This window comes from Peromyscus eremicus, chromosome 20, assembly GCF_949786415.1.
Source record: "Peromyscus eremicus chromosome 20, PerEre_H2_v1, whole genome shotgun sequence".
In the NCBI taxonomy this organism is placed as follows: domain Eukaryota; kingdom Metazoa; phylum Chordata; class Mammalia; order Rodentia; family Cricetidae; genus Peromyscus; species Peromyscus eremicus.
In genome coordinates, this window is record NC_081436.1 from 22,764,099 (window position 1) to 22,787,113 (window position 23,015).

The 23,015-nt window shown below is 51.5% G+C and overlaps 1 protein-coding gene across 1 annotated transcript in view; it reads right to left on the bottom strand.

The window, feature by feature from the left end:
• Cacna1i (calcium voltage-gated channel subunit alpha1 I) overlaps nucleotides 1-23,015 on the bottom strand; it is a 104,172-nt gene that overhangs the window by 10,668 nt on the left and 70,489 nt on the right. Inside the window, exons 11-29 of the mRNA XM_059248005.1 lie at nucleotides 22,118-22,269; nucleotides 21,102-21,287; nucleotides 20,688-20,805; nucleotides 20,384-20,539; nucleotides 19,880-19,973; nucleotides 19,103-19,305; nucleotides 18,126-18,599; nucleotides 17,723-17,823; nucleotides 17,155-17,278; nucleotides 16,659-16,727; nucleotides 15,982-16,166; nucleotides 15,376-15,502; nucleotides 15,004-15,129; nucleotides 13,734-13,823; nucleotides 12,013-12,205; nucleotides 11,199-11,350; nucleotides 9,893-10,002; nucleotides 9,124-9,257; nucleotides 8,005-8,075 (exon numbers count right to left, since the gene is read on the bottom strand). Coding sequence (XP_059103988.1) covers nucleotides 8,005-8,075; nucleotides 9,124-9,257; nucleotides 9,893-10,002; nucleotides 11,199-11,350; nucleotides 12,013-12,205; nucleotides 13,734-13,823; nucleotides 15,004-15,129; nucleotides 15,376-15,502; nucleotides 15,982-16,166; nucleotides 16,659-16,727; nucleotides 17,155-17,278; nucleotides 17,723-17,823; nucleotides 18,126-18,599; nucleotides 19,103-19,305; nucleotides 19,880-19,973; nucleotides 20,384-20,539; nucleotides 20,688-20,805; nucleotides 21,102-21,287; nucleotides 22,118-22,269 — 2,865 coding nt within the window. The remainder of the gene's footprint in view (nucleotides 1-8,004; nucleotides 8,076-9,123; nucleotides 9,258-9,892; nucleotides 10,003-11,198; nucleotides 11,351-12,012; nucleotides 12,206-13,733; nucleotides 13,824-15,003; nucleotides 15,130-15,375; nucleotides 15,503-15,981; nucleotides 16,167-16,658; nucleotides 16,728-17,154; nucleotides 17,279-17,722; nucleotides 17,824-18,125; nucleotides 18,600-19,102; nucleotides 19,306-19,879; nucleotides 19,974-20,383; nucleotides 20,540-20,687; nucleotides 20,806-21,101; nucleotides 21,288-22,117; nucleotides 22,270-23,015) is intronic.

The window sequence follows — 23,015 nt, forward strand, 5'->3', positions numbered from 1 at the left end:
CCATGTTCACAGCACTCTACAGTATCCATCTGTGGTGGCTTATATTGACTGTCCACTTGACAGAACCTAGATCCATCTAGGACACGAGCCTCTGGGCAGGTCTCTGAGGGAGTTTCTAGACCGGGCTGAGGTGGGAAGACACACCCTGAATGCGAGCAGCTGAGGTTCTGGATCGACGAAAACGGAGAAAGTGAGCTGAACACCATTGTCTCCCTGCTTCCCGGGTGCAGATGCAATGTGAGCCGCTGCCTCGAGCTCCTGCCGCCATGCCTTCCCTGCTGTGATGGACTGCATCCTTGAACTGTGAGCTAAAATACACCCTTCCCTCTGTAAGCCACTTTCACTGGGTATTTTGTAGCGAGAAAGCAGGAAATACACCATTTAACAACATGAACTTAGACTGGCAGGTTTTTTGAGGGACAAGCCCTTCCCCTGCAGCCACAAGTCACTTGGCACATGCTTATGTCATTGGGTTTTTTTTCTTTTTTTTCTTTTTTCTTTTTCTTTTTATTTATTTATTTATCTATCTATCTATCTATCTATCTATCTATCTATTTATTTATTTATTTATTTATTTATTGGTTTTTCAAGACAGGGTTTCTCTGTGTAGCTTTGCGCCTTTTCCTGGAACTCACTTGGTAGCCCAGGCTGGCCTCGAACTCACAGAGATCCGCCTGGCTCTGCCTCCCGAGTGCTGGGATTAAAGGTGTGCACCACCACCGCCTGGCTTTTCTTTTTAATTTTATTTTATTTAAATTAACATTTTCCCCCATTTATTTTACATACCAACTACAGTTTCCCCTCCCTCCTCTCCTCCTCCCACTTCCCATCTACCCTCCTCCCCATCCACTCCTCCTCGGTCTCCATTCAGAAAGGGGCAGGCCTCTCATGGGCTTGAACAAAGCATGGCACATGAAGTTGAGGCAGGACCGAGCTCCTTGCCTTGCATCAAGGCTGGACAAGGTAATCCAGCATGGGGAACAGGTTCCCAAAAGCCAGCTAAGCACCAGGGACAGGTCCTGATCTTACCATCATGTGTCTCCTACTTACTCCAGGGATTTCCCCAATATCTCCACATACCCTGTGTCAACTTAGTACTGGCCTCCAGAGCCCTGACAGGATGCTCAGGGGTCAGGGAGGCTGGACACGTGCCCATCACCACCATACCCTCATTCCCACGTGTAGCAGACTCTGCTAGGGAACTTCCCATGAGCCAAGCCCTGCTAAGCTTGATGAGCTTTAACTGTCTGACACCTCCAACTTTGAAAGACTGTCGCCTCATCATTCATGTGAGGAAGCCAAAGCAGGAGCCAAGGTCACATGCTCAGAGCCCAACCATGGGTCCCAGGCGAGGTGTTCAAGTTCAGGCTTCAATTCACTTCCTGTTTGCACTCATGTACATCCCAGAACACCCCCTTCCCCATGCATTAGGAGAAACCACATCTCTCCCAGCAAATGTCCTTGCCAGACTGAAGATGAGCCATGTTGCTTTCCCTTTGGAAACGGACAGACTACTCTCTTCCTGGACAACTTCTTGGATGGTGGGCTTGGGACAAGGTACTATGACCTTCTTGGTCATGCCAGATGGCCCCATCCCCCTAACTGGGAGAGACTTATTACAAAAACTACAGCCTCCACATCCTTTAGGGAGGCCACTGCCCATCCTACTTAGAATTCTATTCATCCCCCAACCTGTATTCTTATGACATGTCCTCTGTCAGAGGAATACTTCCTCCAACCAAATCTGGTACCGAAAAATGATGCTCAAACTTAAGGATACTTGCAGAATTTGCAACAGCAGTACCCTGGAGTATGGGCTGAGGATAACCCACCAGGACTGGCCATCCACTGGGCACCAATTGTCATCCTATTACTAAGTACTGATACCCAGTATGGGTCAAACAGTACCCTATGAGCCGGGAAACCAAACTGGGAGTTGTTAAACCCAATAACAGTCTACAGAAAGCAGGGATCCTCATCCCCTGCCGTTCCCCTTGGAACACTTCCTGCTCCTGATCCAAAACCACGTACCAAGGACTACAGAACTGTGAAGGATCCCAGAGAAGATAACAAAAAGGTGGACACCTCCCATGGCTCCTGACCCCTACACCCTCCTGAGTCCCCGCCACCAGGAAAATAAGTCCACATAGTTCTGGACTTCAAAGATGCCTTCTTTGCCTCATATTGGCACCCATAAGCCATCCCATTGTTGCGTCTGAATGAACTGGTCCTGAGAGAGGGTTCACAGGCCAGCTGACCTGGACTAGGTTGTCACAAGGATTCAAAAGTTCCCCCACACTCTTCAATGAGGCCTCAAGTGAAGATCTGACTTTTCGGCAGAGGCATCCAAAAGGCACCCCGTTACTGTATGTGGATGACCTCCTCAGAGCCTCAGAAACAGAGGAGGAATGTAAAAAAGCCAGTCAGGGCCTAAGAGAGATGGTAAAGGGCCCAGGATACTGGGTCTCAGCCAAGAAAGCCCAACTATGTGCACCCCATGTCACCTACTTGGGGTACAAGTTGGAAGGAGGCAAATAAACACTTCCCCAGAGCCAAATCTAGGCAATCTTATTGATCCCCACACCTCAAACAGAGAAACAAGTGCAGGGATTTCTGGGAAGGTCAGGTATTGCTGCTTGCGGATACCTGAGGTCATGAATCTAGCTAAGCCATTGTATGCTAGTACCATGGGGGGGCACCCAGCCACTGCAACAGACTGACTCTGAACAAGGAGCTTCTGAGGCCTTGAAAAAGGCTCTCATTTCTGCATCAAGCCTAGCCCTCCTGGACATCTCTAAGTCCTTCTACTTATTTGTGAGTGAGGCCCAGGTACTGGGTACTACCCAAGCACTGGGACCCTGGAAGAAGCCAGCAGCCCACCTATTGCCTGTTGGCAATATCTACCTGTTGGCCAGTTTGTGGGTAGTTGTCTCTACAGCCATGCTAGTGAAAAGCTGACAAGTTGAACTTGAGCCAGGAACTGTTCCTAACCACCCTGCACTCTATAGAGGCCTTCCCAAAGGGGAACCCCAAAAAGGTAGATTCTAATGCCCCAATAATGCATTGCCAGGTGGTCCTGGACCAGCCCTACATCTGATTCTGTAAAACCTCAGCCATCAGCCCTGCCAGCCTGTTGCCAGATGATAACCCAACAGAGCCCCTCCATGATTGCTTGGAAGTGACTGATGAGGTCCAATCTGTCACACCTGACCTAACAGATGTCCCACTGTGAGAAGCAGGAGAGGTAATGTAAACTGATGGGAGCAGTTTTGTTCAAGACAGAACCAAGTATGCTGGGCTGCAGTTGTCAGCTTGGACGAGATGGTGTGGGACCAGTCCCTCAGTTGAGGGATCTCAGCACAAAAGCCCAGGCACTTGGCTGGGGGAAGGACAAAGCTATCATTTTCTACAGCCCATGTCCATGAGACCCTCTATCAAGAAAGAGGACTCCTCACCTTGGTGGGAAAGGAAATAAAAAAACAAAAAATCTTGGCCCTACTAGAAGCCATATGGCTGCTAAAAAAAAAAAAAAGAAAGAAAGAAAGAAAGAAAGAAAGAAAGAAAGAAAGAAAGAAAGAAAGAAAGAAAGAAAGAAAGAAAGAAAGAAAAAAAAGAAAAGAAAAGAAAATAGTCATTGTCCACTGTGAAGGGCATCAAAAAGGGGATTCCCTAAAGGCCCAAGGAAGCAGGGCAGCAGCCCTGGTCCATGGAAGGTGGCCTTAGAACCAGTGAGGCCTCTCCAGATCTTGGTTACCCTGACCAATCCCAAATTTCTCCAGTGTCCAAACTACGCACAGAAAGAAAGTGGTAAAAGATGAAAAATGTCAACCAGGAGATGAGTGGATGGTGGTTCTTGCCGGACAGGAGGCCTGTACGCCCTGGTGCTGTCGGGAGACAAATGGTCACCAAACTCCACCAGGCCACCCACCTGGGGGCATCCAAACTGCTGAGTTACTCAGACCCAGATAGTACATCCTCCCATTAGACAAAGACACTGTGTCCAGAAGTGCTACTTATGCACAAGTGAATTCCAAAGGAGAAAGAAAAGCCCCAGGAGGAGTCCATGCCCGAGGAAACAGGGAGCAATGGAAAGTAAATTTTATAAAACCCACAGTTCATGGGTATAAATATTTGTTAGTTTTCATAGACACCTTCTCTAGTTGAGTGGAAACCTATCCTACCTGAATGGAGACAGCCTCAGTAGTCACCAAGAAACTCCCCCAAGAGTTGATTCCTAGGTTTGGATTGCCCCTCTCCCTAGGGTCCAACAATGGACCAGCCTTCACAGCCCAAGTTTCTAAAACTCTGGCAAAGGTCCTAAATGTTGACTGGAAACTACATTGTGCCTCTAGGCCACAAAACTCAGGTCAGATAGAAAGGATGAATAGGACCATGAAGGAAACTTGAACTAGATATGTCCTTGAGACCGGCAAATAATGGGCCACCCTCCTATCGCTTGCCCTTCTAAAGGCCAGGTGCACCCCACATTGAGACTATTTTACCCCATTGGAAATTATATTGGAGGGTTTAGGAACCCTCCCTGTCTCCTCCCTAAGCTAAGAGATGTTCATCAGGAAGAAATTGCTAACCACTGCCTCCTCCTTACAGACCCTGCAACAATCCCAGAGGACTATTCATCAGACAGTTCCAGAGACCATGGCCTTGTCCATATCTGAGTCTGCCCACAAGTTACAGCCTGTTGATCTTGTGTGGATAAAGAGGATCCTGACCCAGAGCCTGGAGCCAACATGGAAAGGCCCATACCCTGTGGTCCTCACCACCTCCACAGGAGTGAAGGTTGCCGGTGTCATCCATGACTCCACCACACTCCCAGCTGAGGAGGCTACAGAGGACAAAGACAGAAGGCTTTGTCACCAGGTCCTCCCAACCCATTAAAGGTAAGACTGACACAGGCCCTATGACTATGATTGTCCTATTTTGTCTTCTTTGTCTCCCTGTGGGAAGCGCTCAAAATCCCCATGAGCCAGGGACTAAGAAAGAATGGAACTGGGGAGCTGATACCCAGTCGATATATCCACTGAGACTAACCCACTTCCAGGTAGGTTTCTGTAAAATATGACATCCAGAGGCAACTGGGAGAAGAGGCCACAAAGGCTCCTGGGGATATAGGTCCACTTTTGAGTAGACGGGGCTCCAATCTGCACAGTACTAAGCCTGATCTACTGATGGTCCCCCAAACTACCAAGAGCCAGGTGAATACCATTGTGCTCAGTGGGGTTGCGAACACAAGTCCTCCTAAGGGCACATTGACACTTTCATAGTCCTAGAGAGAAAACCATCACAATCTGCCTATAATTTCACTAGTCTTGGGCGATGCAATCCCGTATCCACCCTATGCAATGCAAAGGTTAGGGCCTGTCAGGAAACTGAAGGTCATTACTGGGATATTGGCAGAACCCAGGGAGTCAGGTTATATGTGAGTGGTCAAGACCCAGGCTGCAAATTTACTATCCAAAGGAAACCTCCACGTAGGGTTGGTTATCTGGCCCATCTGCGCTAAACTGGCCCATCTTGATACCCCTGGAACATGAGCCCCCTAAAGTGGCAAGCCCAAAAACTCCGATATCCACAGGAGTTCCTTTGGTAACCATGAAGGGTAAAGGTCCAAGAAGCAGCAGAAGCCAGACCTTCAGTGTTTGGGATGCTAGAAGGAGTCAATAGGTTCTTGAACCATTCTCAACCAGACAGGTAAAGCCTGCTGGCTGTCCCTGGATCCCAAACCCCCGTATTATGTTGGGATAGGAACTAGTCAAACAGTATGCTCCACTTCCAATCCTGAAAACTGTAAATGGGACCAACCTAAGCTCACCCTGGGAGACCTCCAAGAAAAGACTGCTTAATGGCACTAAGATACTCTCTAGAAAGTCCTCCCTGTGCAGATTCCTGTAGCCACGCATGGTAGGTTAACTCCAAGAAGAGCAGATCAGTGTATTTCCAGGCCCCAGCCGCTACTTGGCCTGCTTGCAATAACACCTTCACCATGTGGGCATCTTTTCAATCTTCTGCACTGGAGGAGACCTCACTCCTTTGAGTCCTCATGAGTTCCTCAGGTACTCATCTGTAAGGAAGAACTGGGCAAGGCCAATCGAAATCTAGATGGTGGGCTGGCCTGTGTGTGCCGAGTCATCCCCATTTCCATCCCCCTATTGGTGGAGAAATGAAATCATGGCTCCACTAGAGTTGGAACTTCAGCCCCAGTTGTGGGGAACAAAAATTTTAAGGAACTCAGTTCTCAAGTAAACACAGACCTAGGCCATCTGGAAAATTCTATATCCCATCTGGAAACTCAGGTAGATTCCTTAGCAGAGGTTGTATTTCATGAAACAAGGAGGTCCCTGTTTGGCACTGGGAGAAACCTGTTGCTTCTACAACAACCAGTCAGGGTAATTAGAGAAAATTTAGCCATGGTCAGAAATAACGTTGAAGAAAGAGAAAAGAGACATCAAGAATCTGATGACAGGTATCAACCTTGTTCTCCTGGTCCCCCTGGTTAACTACTCCACTTAGGGCCATTGCTGGGCCAGTGATCCTTTTGCTCTTAGCCCTCACTATAGGATCCTGCTTGCTCAACTGCCTACTTAACTCTGTAAAGCAGAGAATAAATTCTGTTAAATTCTTAGTGCTGAGGGGACAGTGTAATTCCCTGCCCTAAGATGATGCCACAGTTTGACTCACGCCCATACAACCAGTAGGGAATGTAACAGGCCTCAGATCTTAGCACATTGAGTCTGTGTTAGAGGTACCATTGTGACCTTAAAACCCAGCACATAGGCCCCAACACCTGCCAACCTGGGAACAAAGTCTTAAAATCCATCAAAGACCCAATCCATGGTTCCAGGGAAGTTCCTAAATATACAAATCTTGCTTTTTTTTTTTTCTTTTGAGTTCCACTTCTTACTAACTGAAGTGTGTCAACCAGAATGTGCTTTTTGTGCATAAAAATCCAAGAGCTGCCGGGCGGTGGTGGCACACACTTTTAATCCCAGCACTTGGGAGGCGGAGGCAGGCAGATCTCTGTGAGTTTGAGGCCAGCCTGGTCTACATAGTGAGTCCAGCACAGCCAGGGCTACATAGAAAAACCCTGTCTAGAAAGAACAAAAACAAAAATCCAAGAGCTCAGGGTTTCTGATTTGGGTGAGTTCCCCATGCTTTAAGAGTGTCTGTGTGGTAGTCTCTGGTGGGCTTACCTTGCAACCCTGGGAAGCTCACACCAAACTCCAGAACAGAACTTAACTGGTGTCCTCAGTGAAGGTCCCCAAGAGAATCTACTTTGCCTCCATTTTGTGTGTGATCTATCTATGCCTTTGACTTTTAGGAGACATAAAGTTTCCTATGTGAATAATAATGGGTGAGTGAATGTGTGCAAGGGTCAGCTCTGCACAGGCACCCAGACATGGCTGGGGGGGAGAGGGGGGAGGTGGGAGGGGCTAACACTGCCCAAGTACCAGGAAGATGACAAATGTCCCCTGGTGAGTCAGATCCCAGCTCACCTTCCTCTGACCAGGGCCATGGTCCTCTCTAATTAGTGTCCCCTCACTCAGCCTGGGGCTTGTAATTCCCCTCCTGGAAGGCTGCATGGGGACCTCATCATCCATTGCATGACATCTTCCCATAAAGCCACTCTTCAAGGTTCAGCTCAAGAGTCAGCTTCTCTGGTTTCCTAGGGAGTAACTTGTGCCTCCTCCCTTCTGGGAGAAGACCACAAGCCTCTTCCCATAGGACTCTGAGGTGTCTAGCTCCCCCACCAACCTAGGGGCTCCCAAAAGCACTGTATGGGTCCTCAGAGTCCTCATAAGGCTGGACATAGAGTGAATGCTGGTGACCATGTTGTGAGTTCCCAAATAAAAGCAGGGGAGGGGGCTCTGCCCTGGGTCTTGGCAAGCCTGGGGAGGAGGAAAATCAAAGCCTGCATCCCTCCAGGACCAGGCCCACACAACGAACCCTAGATTTTAAGGCAGGGTTCCAGGAGGGTGTGGCTCTTACCTGGGGCAGAGCCTGTACCACGGTGTCCAGCAGGGCCCGCATTCCTGTGGCCATCTTCAACAGCTTCAACACTGTGGGTGACATTCAGCCCTGGCTGTCAGTTCGGGCTATGAGTGTGTATACCCGAGTGTGTACATACAAGTGTGTGAACTTGGAGAAGAGGGGGGGGCACAGAGCAGTATGTGATCAGAGTTCCCTCGTGGGCACCACGTAAGAATATGGCTGCAGAGTCTGGATGGATGGCCCGGTAGTTAAGAGCACTGGCTGCTCTTCCAGAGGTCCTGAGTTCAATTCCTAGCACCCACATTGCGGCTCACAACAGTCTATAATTGTAGTCCCATGGAATCCAATGCTCTCTTCCGCTGTGTACATGTACATGCAGACAAAATACCCATTTACACAAAGTACACAAATAAATATTTGTAGAGTGAGGGGTATGTAAACAAAACAGAATACAAAATGGGTACAGAAAAGCCCAAGACCACAAAACATATACCATGGAGTGAGGGGAACACAGGTATGTGGATGAATGAGTCAGTAACTGCTGTATCAAAGCTGGCTAACACAAGGATCTACATCCCTTCCTGTCCCTTCAGGCTAAAGAGGACTCTGGTGTCACAGTTTCTGCACATCTCTCTCTCCTTAGAACATGGAGGCAATGGGCAGGAGGTGGGCAGAAGAGCAAGATCTACCCAGCCATCACTTGGCAATAAGATTTTGAAAAAGTAGGGAAATCTTGGTGATGAAGGAAAAGCTTCTGGGGAGAAAAGGAGGATTCTAAGACATATTGAGGGCTGTGTCCCTGCTACGGGGCTGGAGAAATGCCAGATAGCACACAAACCTGGAACTGAGTCCTGAGACTGGACCACACAGATGGTGCTGTCATGAGGAAGCAGAGGTGTACACAAGTATGGGGTAGGCATCTTGGTATGTGGGAGGCTGTGCACACACAGGGGTGATACATGGGCTTCTTTTGGATCCTGTTCTGCCCTACTCAGCAAGAGCCTTTCTTGTTCATATGTTCTGCCTCTCACCCCACTCCTAAATGCTCTCTCCTAAGCAATGAGGAGTCCCCTTCCTGATCCTGCTTGTCTCTGTCCTGTCCTGTCTCCTACTTACCCCGGGCAATACGCAGAACACGCATGATACGAATGATGGTAGGATTGATGGGCAGGGCTGCGTTGATCTCAATCTCCTCCAGGGTAATGCCCATGACAGACAGCAGCACAATGGCCAAGTCCAGCTGATTCCATCTGTACAGCAGGACAGTTGAAGCAGGAGTGAGAATTGGGGGAGGCAACCATAGTGGCTCAGACACACCTGAGTAAAGGGCCATCTCCCAGCACTTCACACTCCTGTGGGGCCTACTATAATGTGTGAATACCCTTTCTTCTACCCATTTTCTACGATACCAACGAGTCTGTCTCCCTTTTTTCCTTCCTAAACATGGAGCTGCCCAAGCTGACACGGAGCTGCCCAAGCTGACACGGAGCTGCCCAAGCTGAAGAAACATCTCTGGCCTCCTGTAGGGGAGGAGGCATGGACTCTGACTTCTAAGTCTAAATCCTAAACTATCTAAATAGTCTAAACTACCTTTGGATAGCTTTTGGCCAGTCTGTTGAGCATTCTGAGCCTCAGCTGCTTCCTCTGAAAAGTTAGCATGGGGCAGACCATGTTTTGTCTTCAGGTTACAAAGGACCCACAGAAGATGAGCTGAGACAGCCTGTATCCATCCAATGAGACTTAATGGCTTCCTGTACAGGGGTCTAGTCAGCAGCTAGGAGTCTGTGGCCATCAATAGCTAGATGTTACTGGCTCTTTCAGGCTTTTCCAAAGATCAGGACTTCTTCCCAACCCTGCTCTGTCCTAGTATGGCTCAGCCACTCACCGGTCCTTGAAGAAACGCCTCAGGCCAAATGCCACCAGCTTCAGCACAGCCTCCAGCACAAAGACAGTGGTAAACATGTAGTTGCAGTACTTGAGGGCTGTCTCTAGGGACTGCAGTGGGGGGAGAGAAGCATGGTCCAGGACTATGATCTGCCCCAGAACCTTTCTACAATCAGGGAGTCTCTGCCTTTTAAGGGGAGAGTTTAGTCCATTTACATTTAATATAATGCTTTGTTCCTTTTTATTTATTTATATTTCTTTTCATTCCTTATGTCTTCATGTGTGGTAGTCATTTCACATTGTTATTTCCTTATTTGTGTTGGCCCAGCCCAGTTGCTTCTCTTTGGAGACAGTATGGGGTAGTAGTTAAGGATTCCCCAACCTAGACTGCATAGATTTGAATACTGGCTTAACACTTGTTCCTTATTTAATCTATGATCTGGGATAGTGTTTGAACTCTCTGACACTTAGTTTCTTCAATTAAAATTTTTGGAAAATAACCCCAGCTGCCTATCAGAAAGCTGCTGGGATAATTAAATGAGCTAACGATTGAGTGCTGGGCACAGGACAAACAATTGGTCATTGTAAACTGTAACAATCCCATTTCTCCACATTAATTTGGAAATTCTATAGTTACTGTTCACTCTGTCATGGTTCCCTTCCTTTTTACTTCATAATAGTCTTCTCTGTCCACTGAAATAAGATGCTAATTCTTCACTCAGAGACTTGGCTCCACCTTTCCTGCCAACTCTGCTAAGAGGAATCTTTTAGAAAGCACCTTCCCCTTACATTCTTCTCAGGCATGCTGTCTGACATCCATTCCAAGGATGCCTACCATGGACCTATCCCCAGAAAGTCATCTTCTAGACCCAGGATACTCAGTGGGCATTGGAGGCCCTAGTAGACTTTGAACACAAATCTAAGTTCCAATTATGGCTCTGCTACCTACTCTCTGAGACTCAATTTCTTCATCTGGAAACCCCAAGCAAAGGTTCTCCCAACATTGACATTACTATGAGGATTAAAGCATGCACCATGCCTTGCAGAGTCCCTCTTAACACACCATAACCACTTGTGCTCTAGGCTGTTCTCGAATCCCACCTCCCCCAGGAGTGACCTTCTTCTTTCAGTCTTCTAATTCACCAGGACCTCCTCCCACCAAGTGCCTGGAATAAGCCCATCATGGAGGGACTTCATAGGTGCTGTAGTTAGCTGGCCCTCTACCCAACCCTGTCCCTGAGGTGGGATCTTGCTAAGGCTGGTTCTCACCACGTGACCTTAGACTAGATGGTGACCCCAAGACTCACTGTAGGTTGGTTGTAGTGCTCCAGGGACATGGTGACCACGTTGAGGCAGATGATGAAGGTGATGAAGATGTCCAGGTAGTGGCTGGTGCACATGGAGTGGATGAGCAGCCTCGTAGGGCAGTAGGTGGCATAATAGGGCAGCCTCTGAGCCTCTGCAGGGAGCATGGGGGAGTGGCACAGACCACACGGGGATGGACCAAGAAGAGAGAGGAGCACAAAGGCAGGAGAGACCGTGGGTAGGGAGAAAGCAAGAGAGAAGCATGCTGGCTCACACCAGGTCCTAGATGAGAGTTAGCACTCCTCTACCAGCCAGGGCACCATGAGGGAAACCATGAGATATTGGGAGCAGGTAGCAGAGATGTTAGGGCACACATTATTCCCAAATACCCCCCAAAAAGGCCCATGATAAGGACTCTAGGTCTGATAGGTAGAGACAAGGGTCCTAAGGATGGCTATTCAGGGGTGGACGACTGTCCCCAAAACTATACACAACTTGCATGAGGAAGAACACAAGGGGAGGTGTGTTCTGAAAGTTCCCACTCAGAAAGACTGCCTCTGTCTCTGCCTGCACAGCAGCACCCAGGGCTTCACTCAGGTGGGCAGTGATGTCATCACTGAAGGTCTCAGGTCACCTAGACAAGTAGATGCTGGGGAAGGGGGCTGGGCCATGGGCAGAGGATGGATTAAATCTTTGGTTCCCTTCCATTTCCAAAAGCCCAGCAGGCCTCAATCAGGCCCACCCTAGGGCATCACCCAGGAGGCACAGCAGTGGGTAGAGAGACCCTGCCCATCCCAGCCTCCATCATCTGCTCACTACGGCGCTTCTTTTCCAGGCGCCGTAACCGCTTCTCCTCACGCCGCCGCGCCTCCTCAGCCTCCTGGTGCTGCCGGCACTTGTGGAAGTTCTCCACAACCACACCCACGAACATGTTGAGCACGAAGAAGCTGACAATGAGTAGGAAGGAGATGAAGTACAGCAGCATCCAGGGGTTGTGGTTGGTCACAGGCTGCAGGAGAGGCAGAGCGAGGGCTCAGGAGGCTGGTCTGCACAGCAAGGCCACAGATGCGCACTTGATTTCACCAAGCCTTTGGTGTAATGGGAGTTAGGACAGCTTGCCTTCAAAGTGTACGGTGAAAACAACACAGCAAACGGGAAATGTCTAGCCTGACCTGAGTAAGGAGGTCAGCAAAGGGGCCCTCTCCTTCCCTGCTCCTGTGGTTGTCTTTACACACATTGGTCTGCTCTCTATTCATTGACCTACCACTTATTCACGTATGCAAGCATCATCTACCCACCGTCTACCCAACTCCTCTGTCACCCACCCATCTACCCATCCACCCACTCACTCATCCATCCACCCACCCATCCACCCATCCACCCACCCACCCATCCACCCACCCACTCATCCACCCACTCACTCATCCACCCATCTATCTCATCCACCCATCTACTCATTCACTTATCCACCCATCTACCCATCCATTCATCCACCATCTTTCCAATCCATCTAGCCATTATCTACCCATCTACCCACTCACCCATTCACCCATCCATCCATCCACCATATATCCAATCCATAATTCCATTACTCACCCATTTACCCACTCATCCATCCATTCACTCACTATCTATCCAACCTATTTATATCTATCCATCATCCCACCTACTCATCCATCCATCTACCCACACATCTTTTCATCCATGAACCCAGTCATCTACCCATTCACCCACCCACTCATTCATCTCTTTTATTTTAGTTTAGTTTAATTTTTGGTTGGTTTTTTTTTTTTTTTTTTGAGACTGGCTTTCTCTGTGTAGCCCTGGCTGTCCTGAAATGCACTCTGTAGACCAGGCTTGCCTCGAACTCAGAGATCTGCCTGCTTCTGCCCCCTTTGCTGAGATTAAAGGCATGCATCACCACCACCTGGCTCTTCATTCATTTACTTATTTATCTAATTGTCTGTCTGTCTATCTATCTATCTACCTATCTATCTATAGACCTATCTGTCTGTCTGTCTGTCATCTGTCTATCCATCCATCCATATATCCATTCACCCATTCATAGACTCGTCTATGTACCTGCCCATCCATCTATTCATCTACCTTCCCACCCACACCATATCCATCTCCCTACTCACCCATCCTCCCATCCACTCACCCACCTACCCACTTACCCATCTATCCATCCATCTACCATCCATTCATCTACCCAGCTTTCCATCCACTCAACCTGCCACTCACCCGCCTATCCACCTACCCACCCACCCACTTATTCATCCATCCATAAACAAAGCAGAAAACAAAGTGAGCAGGAGACAGCCAAGCTCAGAATAGCGGGTGGAGTCCACTGCTAGGAAGAGGAGAGAGGCGGACAAGGAGTAGAGGGACACTCACAAGTGTACTCATCACCCCTGACCCTCCTCACTCCTCTAGATCCAGATCTAACCTGGTAGGTCCTAGGAGACCAAGAGCCAGAGGTGACTTACGGGTCCCTCCCCACCATCCTCAGCAGCTGTGGCCCAAGCCATGCCCACCTGCTGGTCCACAGCAACAGCATCCAATCCATTATACATGATGTTCACCCAGCCATCCTTGGAGGCCAAGACAAAGAGAGACATCAGAGCCTGGAAGACAAAGGAAGAGGTGGGGGTAAGAGATGTGGGTACATCAGTCCTCCAATGTTCTGCCTCTAGAAGACCAAAAGACAAAGAGGTCTTCCTGAGTAGTAGAGCTGTGCCCTCTGCTGATGGCCTCTCTGAACACCTACTGTGTGCCTGTTGAGTGCCCTGCGGCTGCTATTGTGGAGGTAGAAGGAGAGCTGGAGCCAGAGTCCTGAGCTACCATCTCAGTTCCAGCAGTAACTGTGAGATGTCCAGCAAGAAAGTCCATGAGCTCCCATGCCCTGACCCGTGCATGGCAGAAGCACGGGATCCTGTGAAAGGGGCAGCGAGTCTTTAGATGGGAAGCTTCCTGACAAGCCTGAGGGGCTGTGCCATTGTCACCCCAGGAGTCCCCAGGACCTGGAATCAGAAGCTTAGGAGCCCTGGGTCTCAACCCAGCCTCCAGCGTTAAGTCAAGTGTGAGAGTGTAGACCTGTGAGTGAGCATCAGGGAATCTACCGTAGGCCACCAGTGAGGGGACCACCAGTGAGCAGTGGGGCAAAGGGAGGGGCCACCAGTGAGGGGGCCACCAGTGAGGGGCCACCAGCTTGGATCCTGCTTCTTCTTGCACCCTAGGGAAAAAAGACAGTCCCCTCTCTGAAATACCTAGCTGCCTGGAGGTCTTTGTGGGGCTAGGGAACGGAGGCTCTTTGGAGGCAGCTCTCACCTGGAACATTACCCAAATGCATCAGGCTCTCAGGAGAGGGTACCAAAGGCAACGTGGGATCCTGCACGCTGACTAAATTGTTAGGAAAGAGAAGCCACCAGGCCAAGGGGTCTAATGGACTAGTCCCGAGTTCAGCTTGCCCATTTGACAGAGAAAGAAACTGAACCTCAGAGAGAACACCCCTACCAAAAAAAAGCTGGGGTGTATGCCCAAGTGTGGGTGGCTCTAAAACTCCCATTACTGTCCCTTGGGTGGGAAGTCAAGACCAGAACCTGTGTTCCTGAAGTACCTGCCAAGTTTCACATGCTGGCAGATTCTGCATGCAGGGTACCAGCCTCACCCCTCCTGTGAGCAGAGCTCCACCCCTACCCACTTTGCAGGATGGGAAACTGCTGCTCAGAAGGGGAAAAAAAAATCCCAGGGTCTGTCCCAACAGTGCAGGACTAGAGCCAGGCCTGGAACCCCTGAAGTGCTCACCTGGCCCAGGTTGTCAAAGTTGTATTTGTGATGTACCCAGCGATAGTTGGCCGCCACACAGTCAGATCTGTTGGTGATGTTTCGGGTGTCCACTCCCAGGCAATGATAGAACTTTCCCTTGAAAAGCTGTGGAAGGGGGGCAGAGCTGGTTGCTCGGGGTGAGGGAGGCCCAATCAGAGGAGGAAAAGGTCCTCCAGGAATTGGCCCACACAACCTGCCCCTTACTCAATCAACCCAGGTTGGGTCTGTCTCCTTCACTTGACTCCACCAAGACCCCGTGAATCCCCAAGTGAGTGAACACAGGGTGGTGGGGTAGGCACGAATAGGCTGTGCTGGGCTCCTTGTCACCCCACAGAGTGGGCACCCCCTCACCTGCACCCCCAGGATGCCGAAGATGATAAAGAAGGCGCAGCAGATGAGCACGATGTTGCCGATGGGCTTAAGGGAAGAGATGAGTGTCTCTACCACCAGCTTCAAGCCAGGGGCCCGGCTAATGACCCTGCAGGCGGGCAAGGAAGGACAGGACACTGTGAGCCGGCAGAGAGACATCCCCAACTCAGCCCACAGTCACCAGGCCTCCTGAAAGGCGAGGTCCCAACAGGAAATGAAGAGACAGTAGCCAGGTTACCTAGGACGGGGGGTGAGCAGCAATCTCTACCTAGATCAATACACAGAAGGGCGCTTGACCCCTCACCCAGTCCCCAGAGGGTACACACCACACCCAAGAAATGATACCGAGAGATGGCAGTGAGCCACCCAGGAACACAGAGGAGGTCACACCATGGAAGCCATGTGAGCCCTTGTCCTAGGCTCTTCGGCTCCTCCCCCAGCAACGTGGTATGCTTGGCACAATGCTCTTGGGAGCCTGCATTGCCTAGCCAGAGTGACGATCCCCTTAGACTCAGGCAATTTCCCTATACAGTGTAGCAACACTTGTCCTCCACTCCACCCCCACACGCTGTGTGGCAGGGTCCTTACCTCAAAGGACGTAAGGTGCGTAGGAGCCGCAGAACCCGGAGGACCCCCAGAATCTTGGCTCCCCCCGCGGAGGCCACAGATACCACGATATCGATGATGGACACAAAGACTAGGAAGCCATCCAGTACGTTCCAGCTGCTGCGTAAGTACGCCTGCTCACCGAAGTACAGGCCCAGAGAAACCACCTGGGGGGCAGGGTTGGGGTCAAACCTTGGGAAGTGGGTGGGTCCAGAAGACTCCCACCCAGGGACAGGACAAAGGGAGGTCAGGTCTGCCTCCTGTTACGGAGGTGATGGGTGGGGTGTGGCTCATGATGATGGCTCTTCTGAGGGCTGATGATAAGTAGGAAGGACCAGGGTCTGGGCCCAGGGAAGTCTCCAAGCTGTGGTCTCAGAGCATGACTATAAGATCACACTCCAAAGCCACCCACACTGGGAAGCGTCCCAGAGTAATGCTTCTACCTAAACGTGCCTTTCTAGCTGGGTTTGATGGTTGGAGAAGAGGGAGACACTGACCCCCTCTCATCCCAGAAGCTCCACCCAGGGTCTAGAGCCCAACAGGAGTGGACCTCAGGGGCCTGTGAAATGTTGCTAAGGACCAGGCCAGCGGGAGAGGTGAGGCCTAGGCCAGGGGCTCCAGGTGGGGGTGGGAAGGATGCTGGTGAAGCCCAGAACAACCTTCAGCGTCATCTCGCCCACGAAGATGGCTGTGAAGATGTAGTTAGACACCGTGAGGAAGATGCGCTCCTGAAAGAGTGGGGGGAGCCGTGAGTCCAAGTTTTCCACAAATGCCCAGGTGCCTAGTCAGTCTCCAGCCAGGAGCAGCCGCTATGGCTACCACTTCTCAGATCTAGTGGCCTTCCACTCCCACAGACAAGCTCCCTGTTCTCTCTCTCTCTCTCTCTCTCTCTCTCTCTCTCTCTCTCTCTCTCTCTCTGTCTCTCTCTCTGTCTGTCTCTCTCTCTGTCTCTGTCTGTCTCTCTCTGTCTCTCTCTCTCTCTCTTTCTCTCTCTCTCTCTTTCTCTCTCTCTCTCTCTCTCTCTCTCTCTCTCTCTCTCTCTCTCTCTCTCTCTCTGCATGCTAAGCCTCTGGTTTAGCTGAGCTCTTCCTGGGCTCCCCCCACCTTGGCCATCACCAGTGTTGTGACCCTCTGCCTGGCCCCAGGGCCACTCACAGTGCTACCAGCTTCAATCTGGGGCCTCTCCAGAGCGATGGTGATGCAGTTGAGGAAGATGAAGGCCAAGACCACGTAGTCGAAGAGCTTGTGAGCAATGATGGTCTGACACAGGATCCGGAACCTAAGTGGAAGTTGAGGAAGCCCCAAGAGGGTCAGTTTGCCTCCCACTCTGACCAGAAGGAAGGCAGAGGACCAATACACACACTCAGGGACCAGAATGGGTTAGAGGAAGGGATCCCTCTCCCTTCCTGTAGCCATTCAACAGGTGCCAACTTTTTTATCTGCCTCCAACACCCAACACAAAGGCCCCTGATGGGAAGGGCGCCAACTGAGCTTTCAGGCTGCTCGTGGATCTGCCCAGGCTTGTGCCCAACACGAGGCTGGCTCAAAAACAAAAGAGATGCTCAGGAAAGCCGAGGAGGGACATCTGGAACCTCCCCTTTCCTTGAAGACCCTCCTCTCTCTGGCTTATGGAAGTGCCCTTGTCCAGCTTGGTAAATAATTCTCCCTCCCAGGCATGTCACCCTCCTCCTCTGGCCCTCACTCCCGGCCAGCCACTGCTTACTTGTTCTCAGGGGAGAAGAGGTAGACCGACCAGTCCTCACGGACCTCGCACCAGTCAGGCTTGTAGACATCAATCATCTTGCGAACGCGGAAACACAGGGTCTGGCCAGGCAAGGAATCGGGTGCCAGGGTTGGTGCCGCGCAGAGTGACCCCTCTCTTCCCACTCTGCCAGCCAACAAACTGGGGGGCATGGGTTGAACTCTCAACTCTTTCCCCAGCCCCCAACCGAAGAAGGATTGGCAACAGGGTAGGTCAGGTGTGGGCAGTTCTAGCCCCGCCCTCCAGCCCCACCCACCACTTCAGCACAGCCCAAAGCCATGTCCCTTGGATCTGCCTCTTCCAGCCCCGCAGACTGCTCTCACAGTCTCCAGCTTCTCAGGGGTCCTGTCCAGTCCCTACTCACGTAGTCGATCTCCTCCTCGTCCTCCCCACGGTCGCGGCGGTCATCCATCTTGGTGAAGACATCTTTGGCAATGTTGGGCATTCTACCATTACAATCCTCATGCCCCGGAGCCTGGCCCCCTACCCTCCAAACAGCTCGCGAGTGGGCGCCCACCACGGGCACTAGCTCTGCCAGGTCCACCGAGTCCTTGGTATCGAGGGACAGCGTCCGGCGGTGGTGGCGGTGGCGGTGCGCAAGGTGGGGTCCATGGTGCACGTGGTGGGCATGTGGGGCATGCAGGGGGGCGGGGCGGGGCGGCGCCTCCTCCAGGGCACCTTCACAGGCCCTGACGCAGCTGCCACCACGCTCCCCCGAGAGCAGGGACTCGTGCTCAGCTGAAGGTGGCTTGTGCTTCAGGCTGTTCCAGCTGGAGCGACGGCTGGCCCAGGTCCCGCTGCGGCCCCAGGGTCCATAGTAGGAGCTCCGGGAGCTGGACTGCAGAGAGGCCCGGGCTTGGATCAGCAGCCACCCACACCACAATCTAGCACCAAGGCCGGGACCTCCTGCCAGCAACGCTAGAGTGAGCCCACCCACTCCAATGTATGACTCAGGTTAAACCCCTCCATCTTGGAGCAAAGCATATAGTATACAAGGGCCTGCTTTCCAGGTAAGGAAACTGAGGCTCAGAGAAAGGTGATAATTTGGTTGCTTTTACACAGCTCAGAGGCGGCAGAGGCCAGATTAAACTTCCATTTGGCCTCACCCCCTAAGTCGATACACTGCTACCAAGATGAAATCCTAGGTCTCTCCACCAGACCACCGACTTTTATTCCAGCTGCCAAGACCTGTTCTGGCACACAGCACCCAGAATTGCCATAAACACAGACCCTATTTAGACTAGATAGTATGGTACCCTAGCCAGGGCACTTTGTGCCACAGTCCCTTAGTGCCCTCCACCTCCAGCGGGGAGCATCCATCACAGCATCCACAGGACTCACCAAGGAACGCTGGTCATAGCTCATCCTGCCCAGCGACATGACGCTGCTTTTGCGGGAGTCTAGGGCCATCAGTACCGGGTCCGGCTGCAGTGAGAGGCGGGGGGCAGTGCCCATGGCACCAGCAGGACCCAGATGCCCACCCAGGGGGAGACTAGGGTCCAGGTGTCCATTGGGTGTCATGGGTATTGGGCAAAGCTTGAGATCTGGAGGTGTGAGATGAAGACAGCAGACAGACAGACAGAGGGAAGAGCAGAGGAAGCCATGAGACAATCAGAAGTAGATGTTTGTAGATGGAGAGCCTTTCTGGGGAGACATCCTCTGCTAGGAAATCCTGGCGGTTGCTATCTATTTTTCATGCCTTCCTCCCTCCTCCCTACAAGGTTGCTTATTTACCTCTTCCTGAACCCTTTTCCTTCTGTTCTAGGGGCAACCTATACCTCTACCCAGCAGGAGGACCTCACTTCCATGCTCACACGCAGGGACACTGGGCTTGGTTGGAAAAGGCTACCTAGTGGTATCAGACATGACCGGAATTCGGGCCGTGTCCTAAGACACTGGGGCCCCACGTGGGAAGGGAAGCAAATGGGCTTTCTAGGGGAACCCAGAATGTCCGTGAACGTCCATTTCTGAAACCAAGCATCTCTTTCAGGTAGAATCATAAAAAACAGACAAGTAGTCCCTGAGCCTAGGCTTCATGGGGAAGCCACTGTGCCCTGTGTCCACCTGGGAATCTACATAAGGCTCCTGACCCTGAGTGGAAAGTGGATGTGAGCTTACCCCCGCTGTTGTCCAGGACTTCTGGGAGCTTGTCAAACTCCTCCATGTTGGATGAACTCTGGTCCTCATCAGAGTAGGAGCGATTAGCATCACCCTGGGAGATCAGCTCACATTGGAACAGGTCGGCTCTGCCTTTTCCCACCCCGCCCTTGGGATTTTTCAATGGCTGCTTCCACCCTCCTTGTATAGATGGGGAAACTGGTTCAGACCAGGGACCTGAGAGGTTAATGAGGACTTCAGCCACAAAACCCAGTCTTCCTGACTTTCAGCACTCCCCAAAGCCTAACAGAATGGAAGAAAGCCAGATCTTGGAGGCTTTAGAATCTGAGGTAGAGAAGGCTCCTGGAGGAGAATTTGCATCCACAATTGGGATGGGAAGCTCACCACCTCATTGGCAGCTCTACTTTGGGGGGATGTTACTTGCTAAAATTATGAGCTGGTACTTATCCCCCGCCACCAGGCTCCCCGTCCCCTGCCCAGTAACCCGCCCAGGGTTATAGTTACCTCAGCCTGGAAGCCCTCGACCAGGATGGCCACCAGGAGATTGAAGAGTACATAATTGCCGAAGGTCATGAGGGCAACGAAGTAGAGGGAGGCCCATGGAGTGGTGGAGGCCATGCCATTGTAGAGGACGACATTCCAGTCCTCCTGAGTGAGGATCTGTTGAGAAGGACACAGCTCAGCCCTGGGATCCTCCCAAGCCCAGGCTGTCAGCCTTAGCCCCTCCCAGACCTGCTCTCCAGATGTTCCCGCAGCCCCCACACACACACACACACCCCAAATCCATGAACTTTCAGCTGTCACTCACCTGGAACACTGTGACAATGGCCCACAGTAAGGAATCAAAGTTCTTCCTGTCGGGGACTGTGTCTCCAGTGTCCGTGCGGAGGCTGAATTTGCAGCCGAAGATATGCATCCCAAGGATGCTGTGGAAGGGAAGGAAACGGCTCAGGAGACTCAGCACACTGAGCTCTCTGCAAGTCCCGACACCACCCAGAACCAGAACAGAGGGAGATCTCAAGTCCGTGTTAATAGAGGGGAATGCTGGGGCTCAAAGGAAGGACCTGCCCAGAGTGATCAGGGTTGAGTGGTGGTGCCGGGATTCACAGCCAGATCCTGGCAGCTTTGTCCCTAGGAACTTCCATCAGCCACCACATCCCAGGCTCACGCCCCCAGCCCCCATCAGGCCCCCACTGTTGAGTCCTGGGCGGTCGGGGCTCACCTGAAGATGAAGATGAAGAGCATGAGCAGCATGCAGAAGGTGGCCACGTTGTCCATGGTCTTCATGAGCACCACGAGCTGGCGCCGCAGCGCCGGCATGAAGCGCACCAGCTTCAGCACCCGCAGCAGCCGGAAGGTGCGCAGCACAGACAGGCCTCCGTCCGCCTGCCCCACGATTTCCCAGATGCTGCAGCCAGTGTTGGGGGAGGCAGAAGGGGTCAGTGGGAGGCCAAGAGGATAGGAAGATAGAAGAGGCAGACAGGGCAAGGAGAACAGGGGAACGGCTAACATCATCCATCCATCCATCTAACAAATGGTGTTGGGTACTATACCACAGCATCCCTTAAACTGGGGTTTCCTAGCCAGGAGCCCACAGATCCTGCATTAAGAACAAGCCTGTGGCTCTAGAGTTGGTGAGATGACCCAGCAGGTCAAGAAGCTTGCAACCAAGCCTGAGGACCTGAGTTCAATCCTCAGGACCCACGGAGCAGGAGAGAAGTGACTCCTGCCAAGTTGTCCTCTGACCTACACACATGTGCGAATGCACACATGCCCACGCACACACGTAAAGAAAGACAGAGAGGAGGCAGCAGTCTTTGTCTGAAGCCTCCCAAGTCTCTGAATGTCACTGCCTGTCCTCTTTTGGGGGTTGCATGCTTCTTTTGACTATGAACGTAAACAACAAACCAGAGAGCCAACCATAGCCATGACTTCATGGGCAATCAAAATAGCTGATATCTTCAGGTTGCATAATGAGCGATTCCTGTGTGTTTCCAACCCCTGTTCGGAACTCGGGTAGCCTCAGACTCACTGCTACCTGTCTATTGAGTGCATTAATGCAGAAGCATATACTACTAAATTACCCGGTTCGTTCGGTATTTGGATAACCGCCTGTCAGTAATGGTTTCCTTTGTCATTCCGAGACTCCCTGTGCTGTTAGGGGTTGGGGCTCTCCCTCCTGCTCCTCAGCTGCGGGGTGGTGGGGTGGCGGGGTGGCGGGGTGGCGGGGGTGCTTACCTGATAATGACGATGATGCTGTCAAAGATGTTGTAAGGGTTCCGCAGGTAGTCGAAGAGCCCAAAGGCAGCCAGCTTCAGGATCATCTCCAGGGCAAACATGCTGGTAAAGACAACATTACAGATCTCCAGAATGTTCGTCAGCTCCTCGGGCTGTGGGGGGTGGGGGTGGAGAACGTGTGACCCTGGTGGGTCCCTATTGCTGCACCATAGTCTTTAGGGCTTCTTAGCTGTGCTACCTTTGGATCCTGGGAGAGGGGTGGTATCTACTAAGGAGTGAGGCAGCCCACAAGTGGTGCTGGTACTGTGCACTGGGAGGCATTACACTACCCGTGTTACAGCTGGGTCTGCCTCTCACACGCTGCCAGGAAGTGGAATGTCAAAGACAGGGCACCTACCACATGCCAGGCACAGCCCTAGGCATGGGACACCTCCACAGTGGCTCTCAGGGAACACCAAGAAGAGCAAGGGAAGTGTCCAAAGTCACTAGCTGGTGACACTGGACCCCCATTCTTCAGCCAAGGCTTCCCTCTACCCCTGGACTTCTTTCTCTCCAGGTTTTAAGAGGCAGCTTGGAATGGAACCCCTGAGAACCCTGCTTTCAAACAAACAGTGCCATAGGGGATAAAGAAGATGGTTCCAGGCATGGCTCCCTGCCTCTGGGCCTCCCTCCCCTTATCCATGAGCAAGGTGTAGAGTATACAGTCTCATGGACTCGCAGCCACTGGGTAAGGGCCAGGCAAGGAGGCTTTCCTCTCCACAGTGAAGGGCCTAGCTTATGCTCAAGGGGACACCCCTGGCTCCTGTCTGAATCCTAGAAGAACAATGACCACTTATTCCGCCCTCATTGAACCACAAAGCCTGATAGGCCACCACTGGCCTTTCCATTTGATAACTAA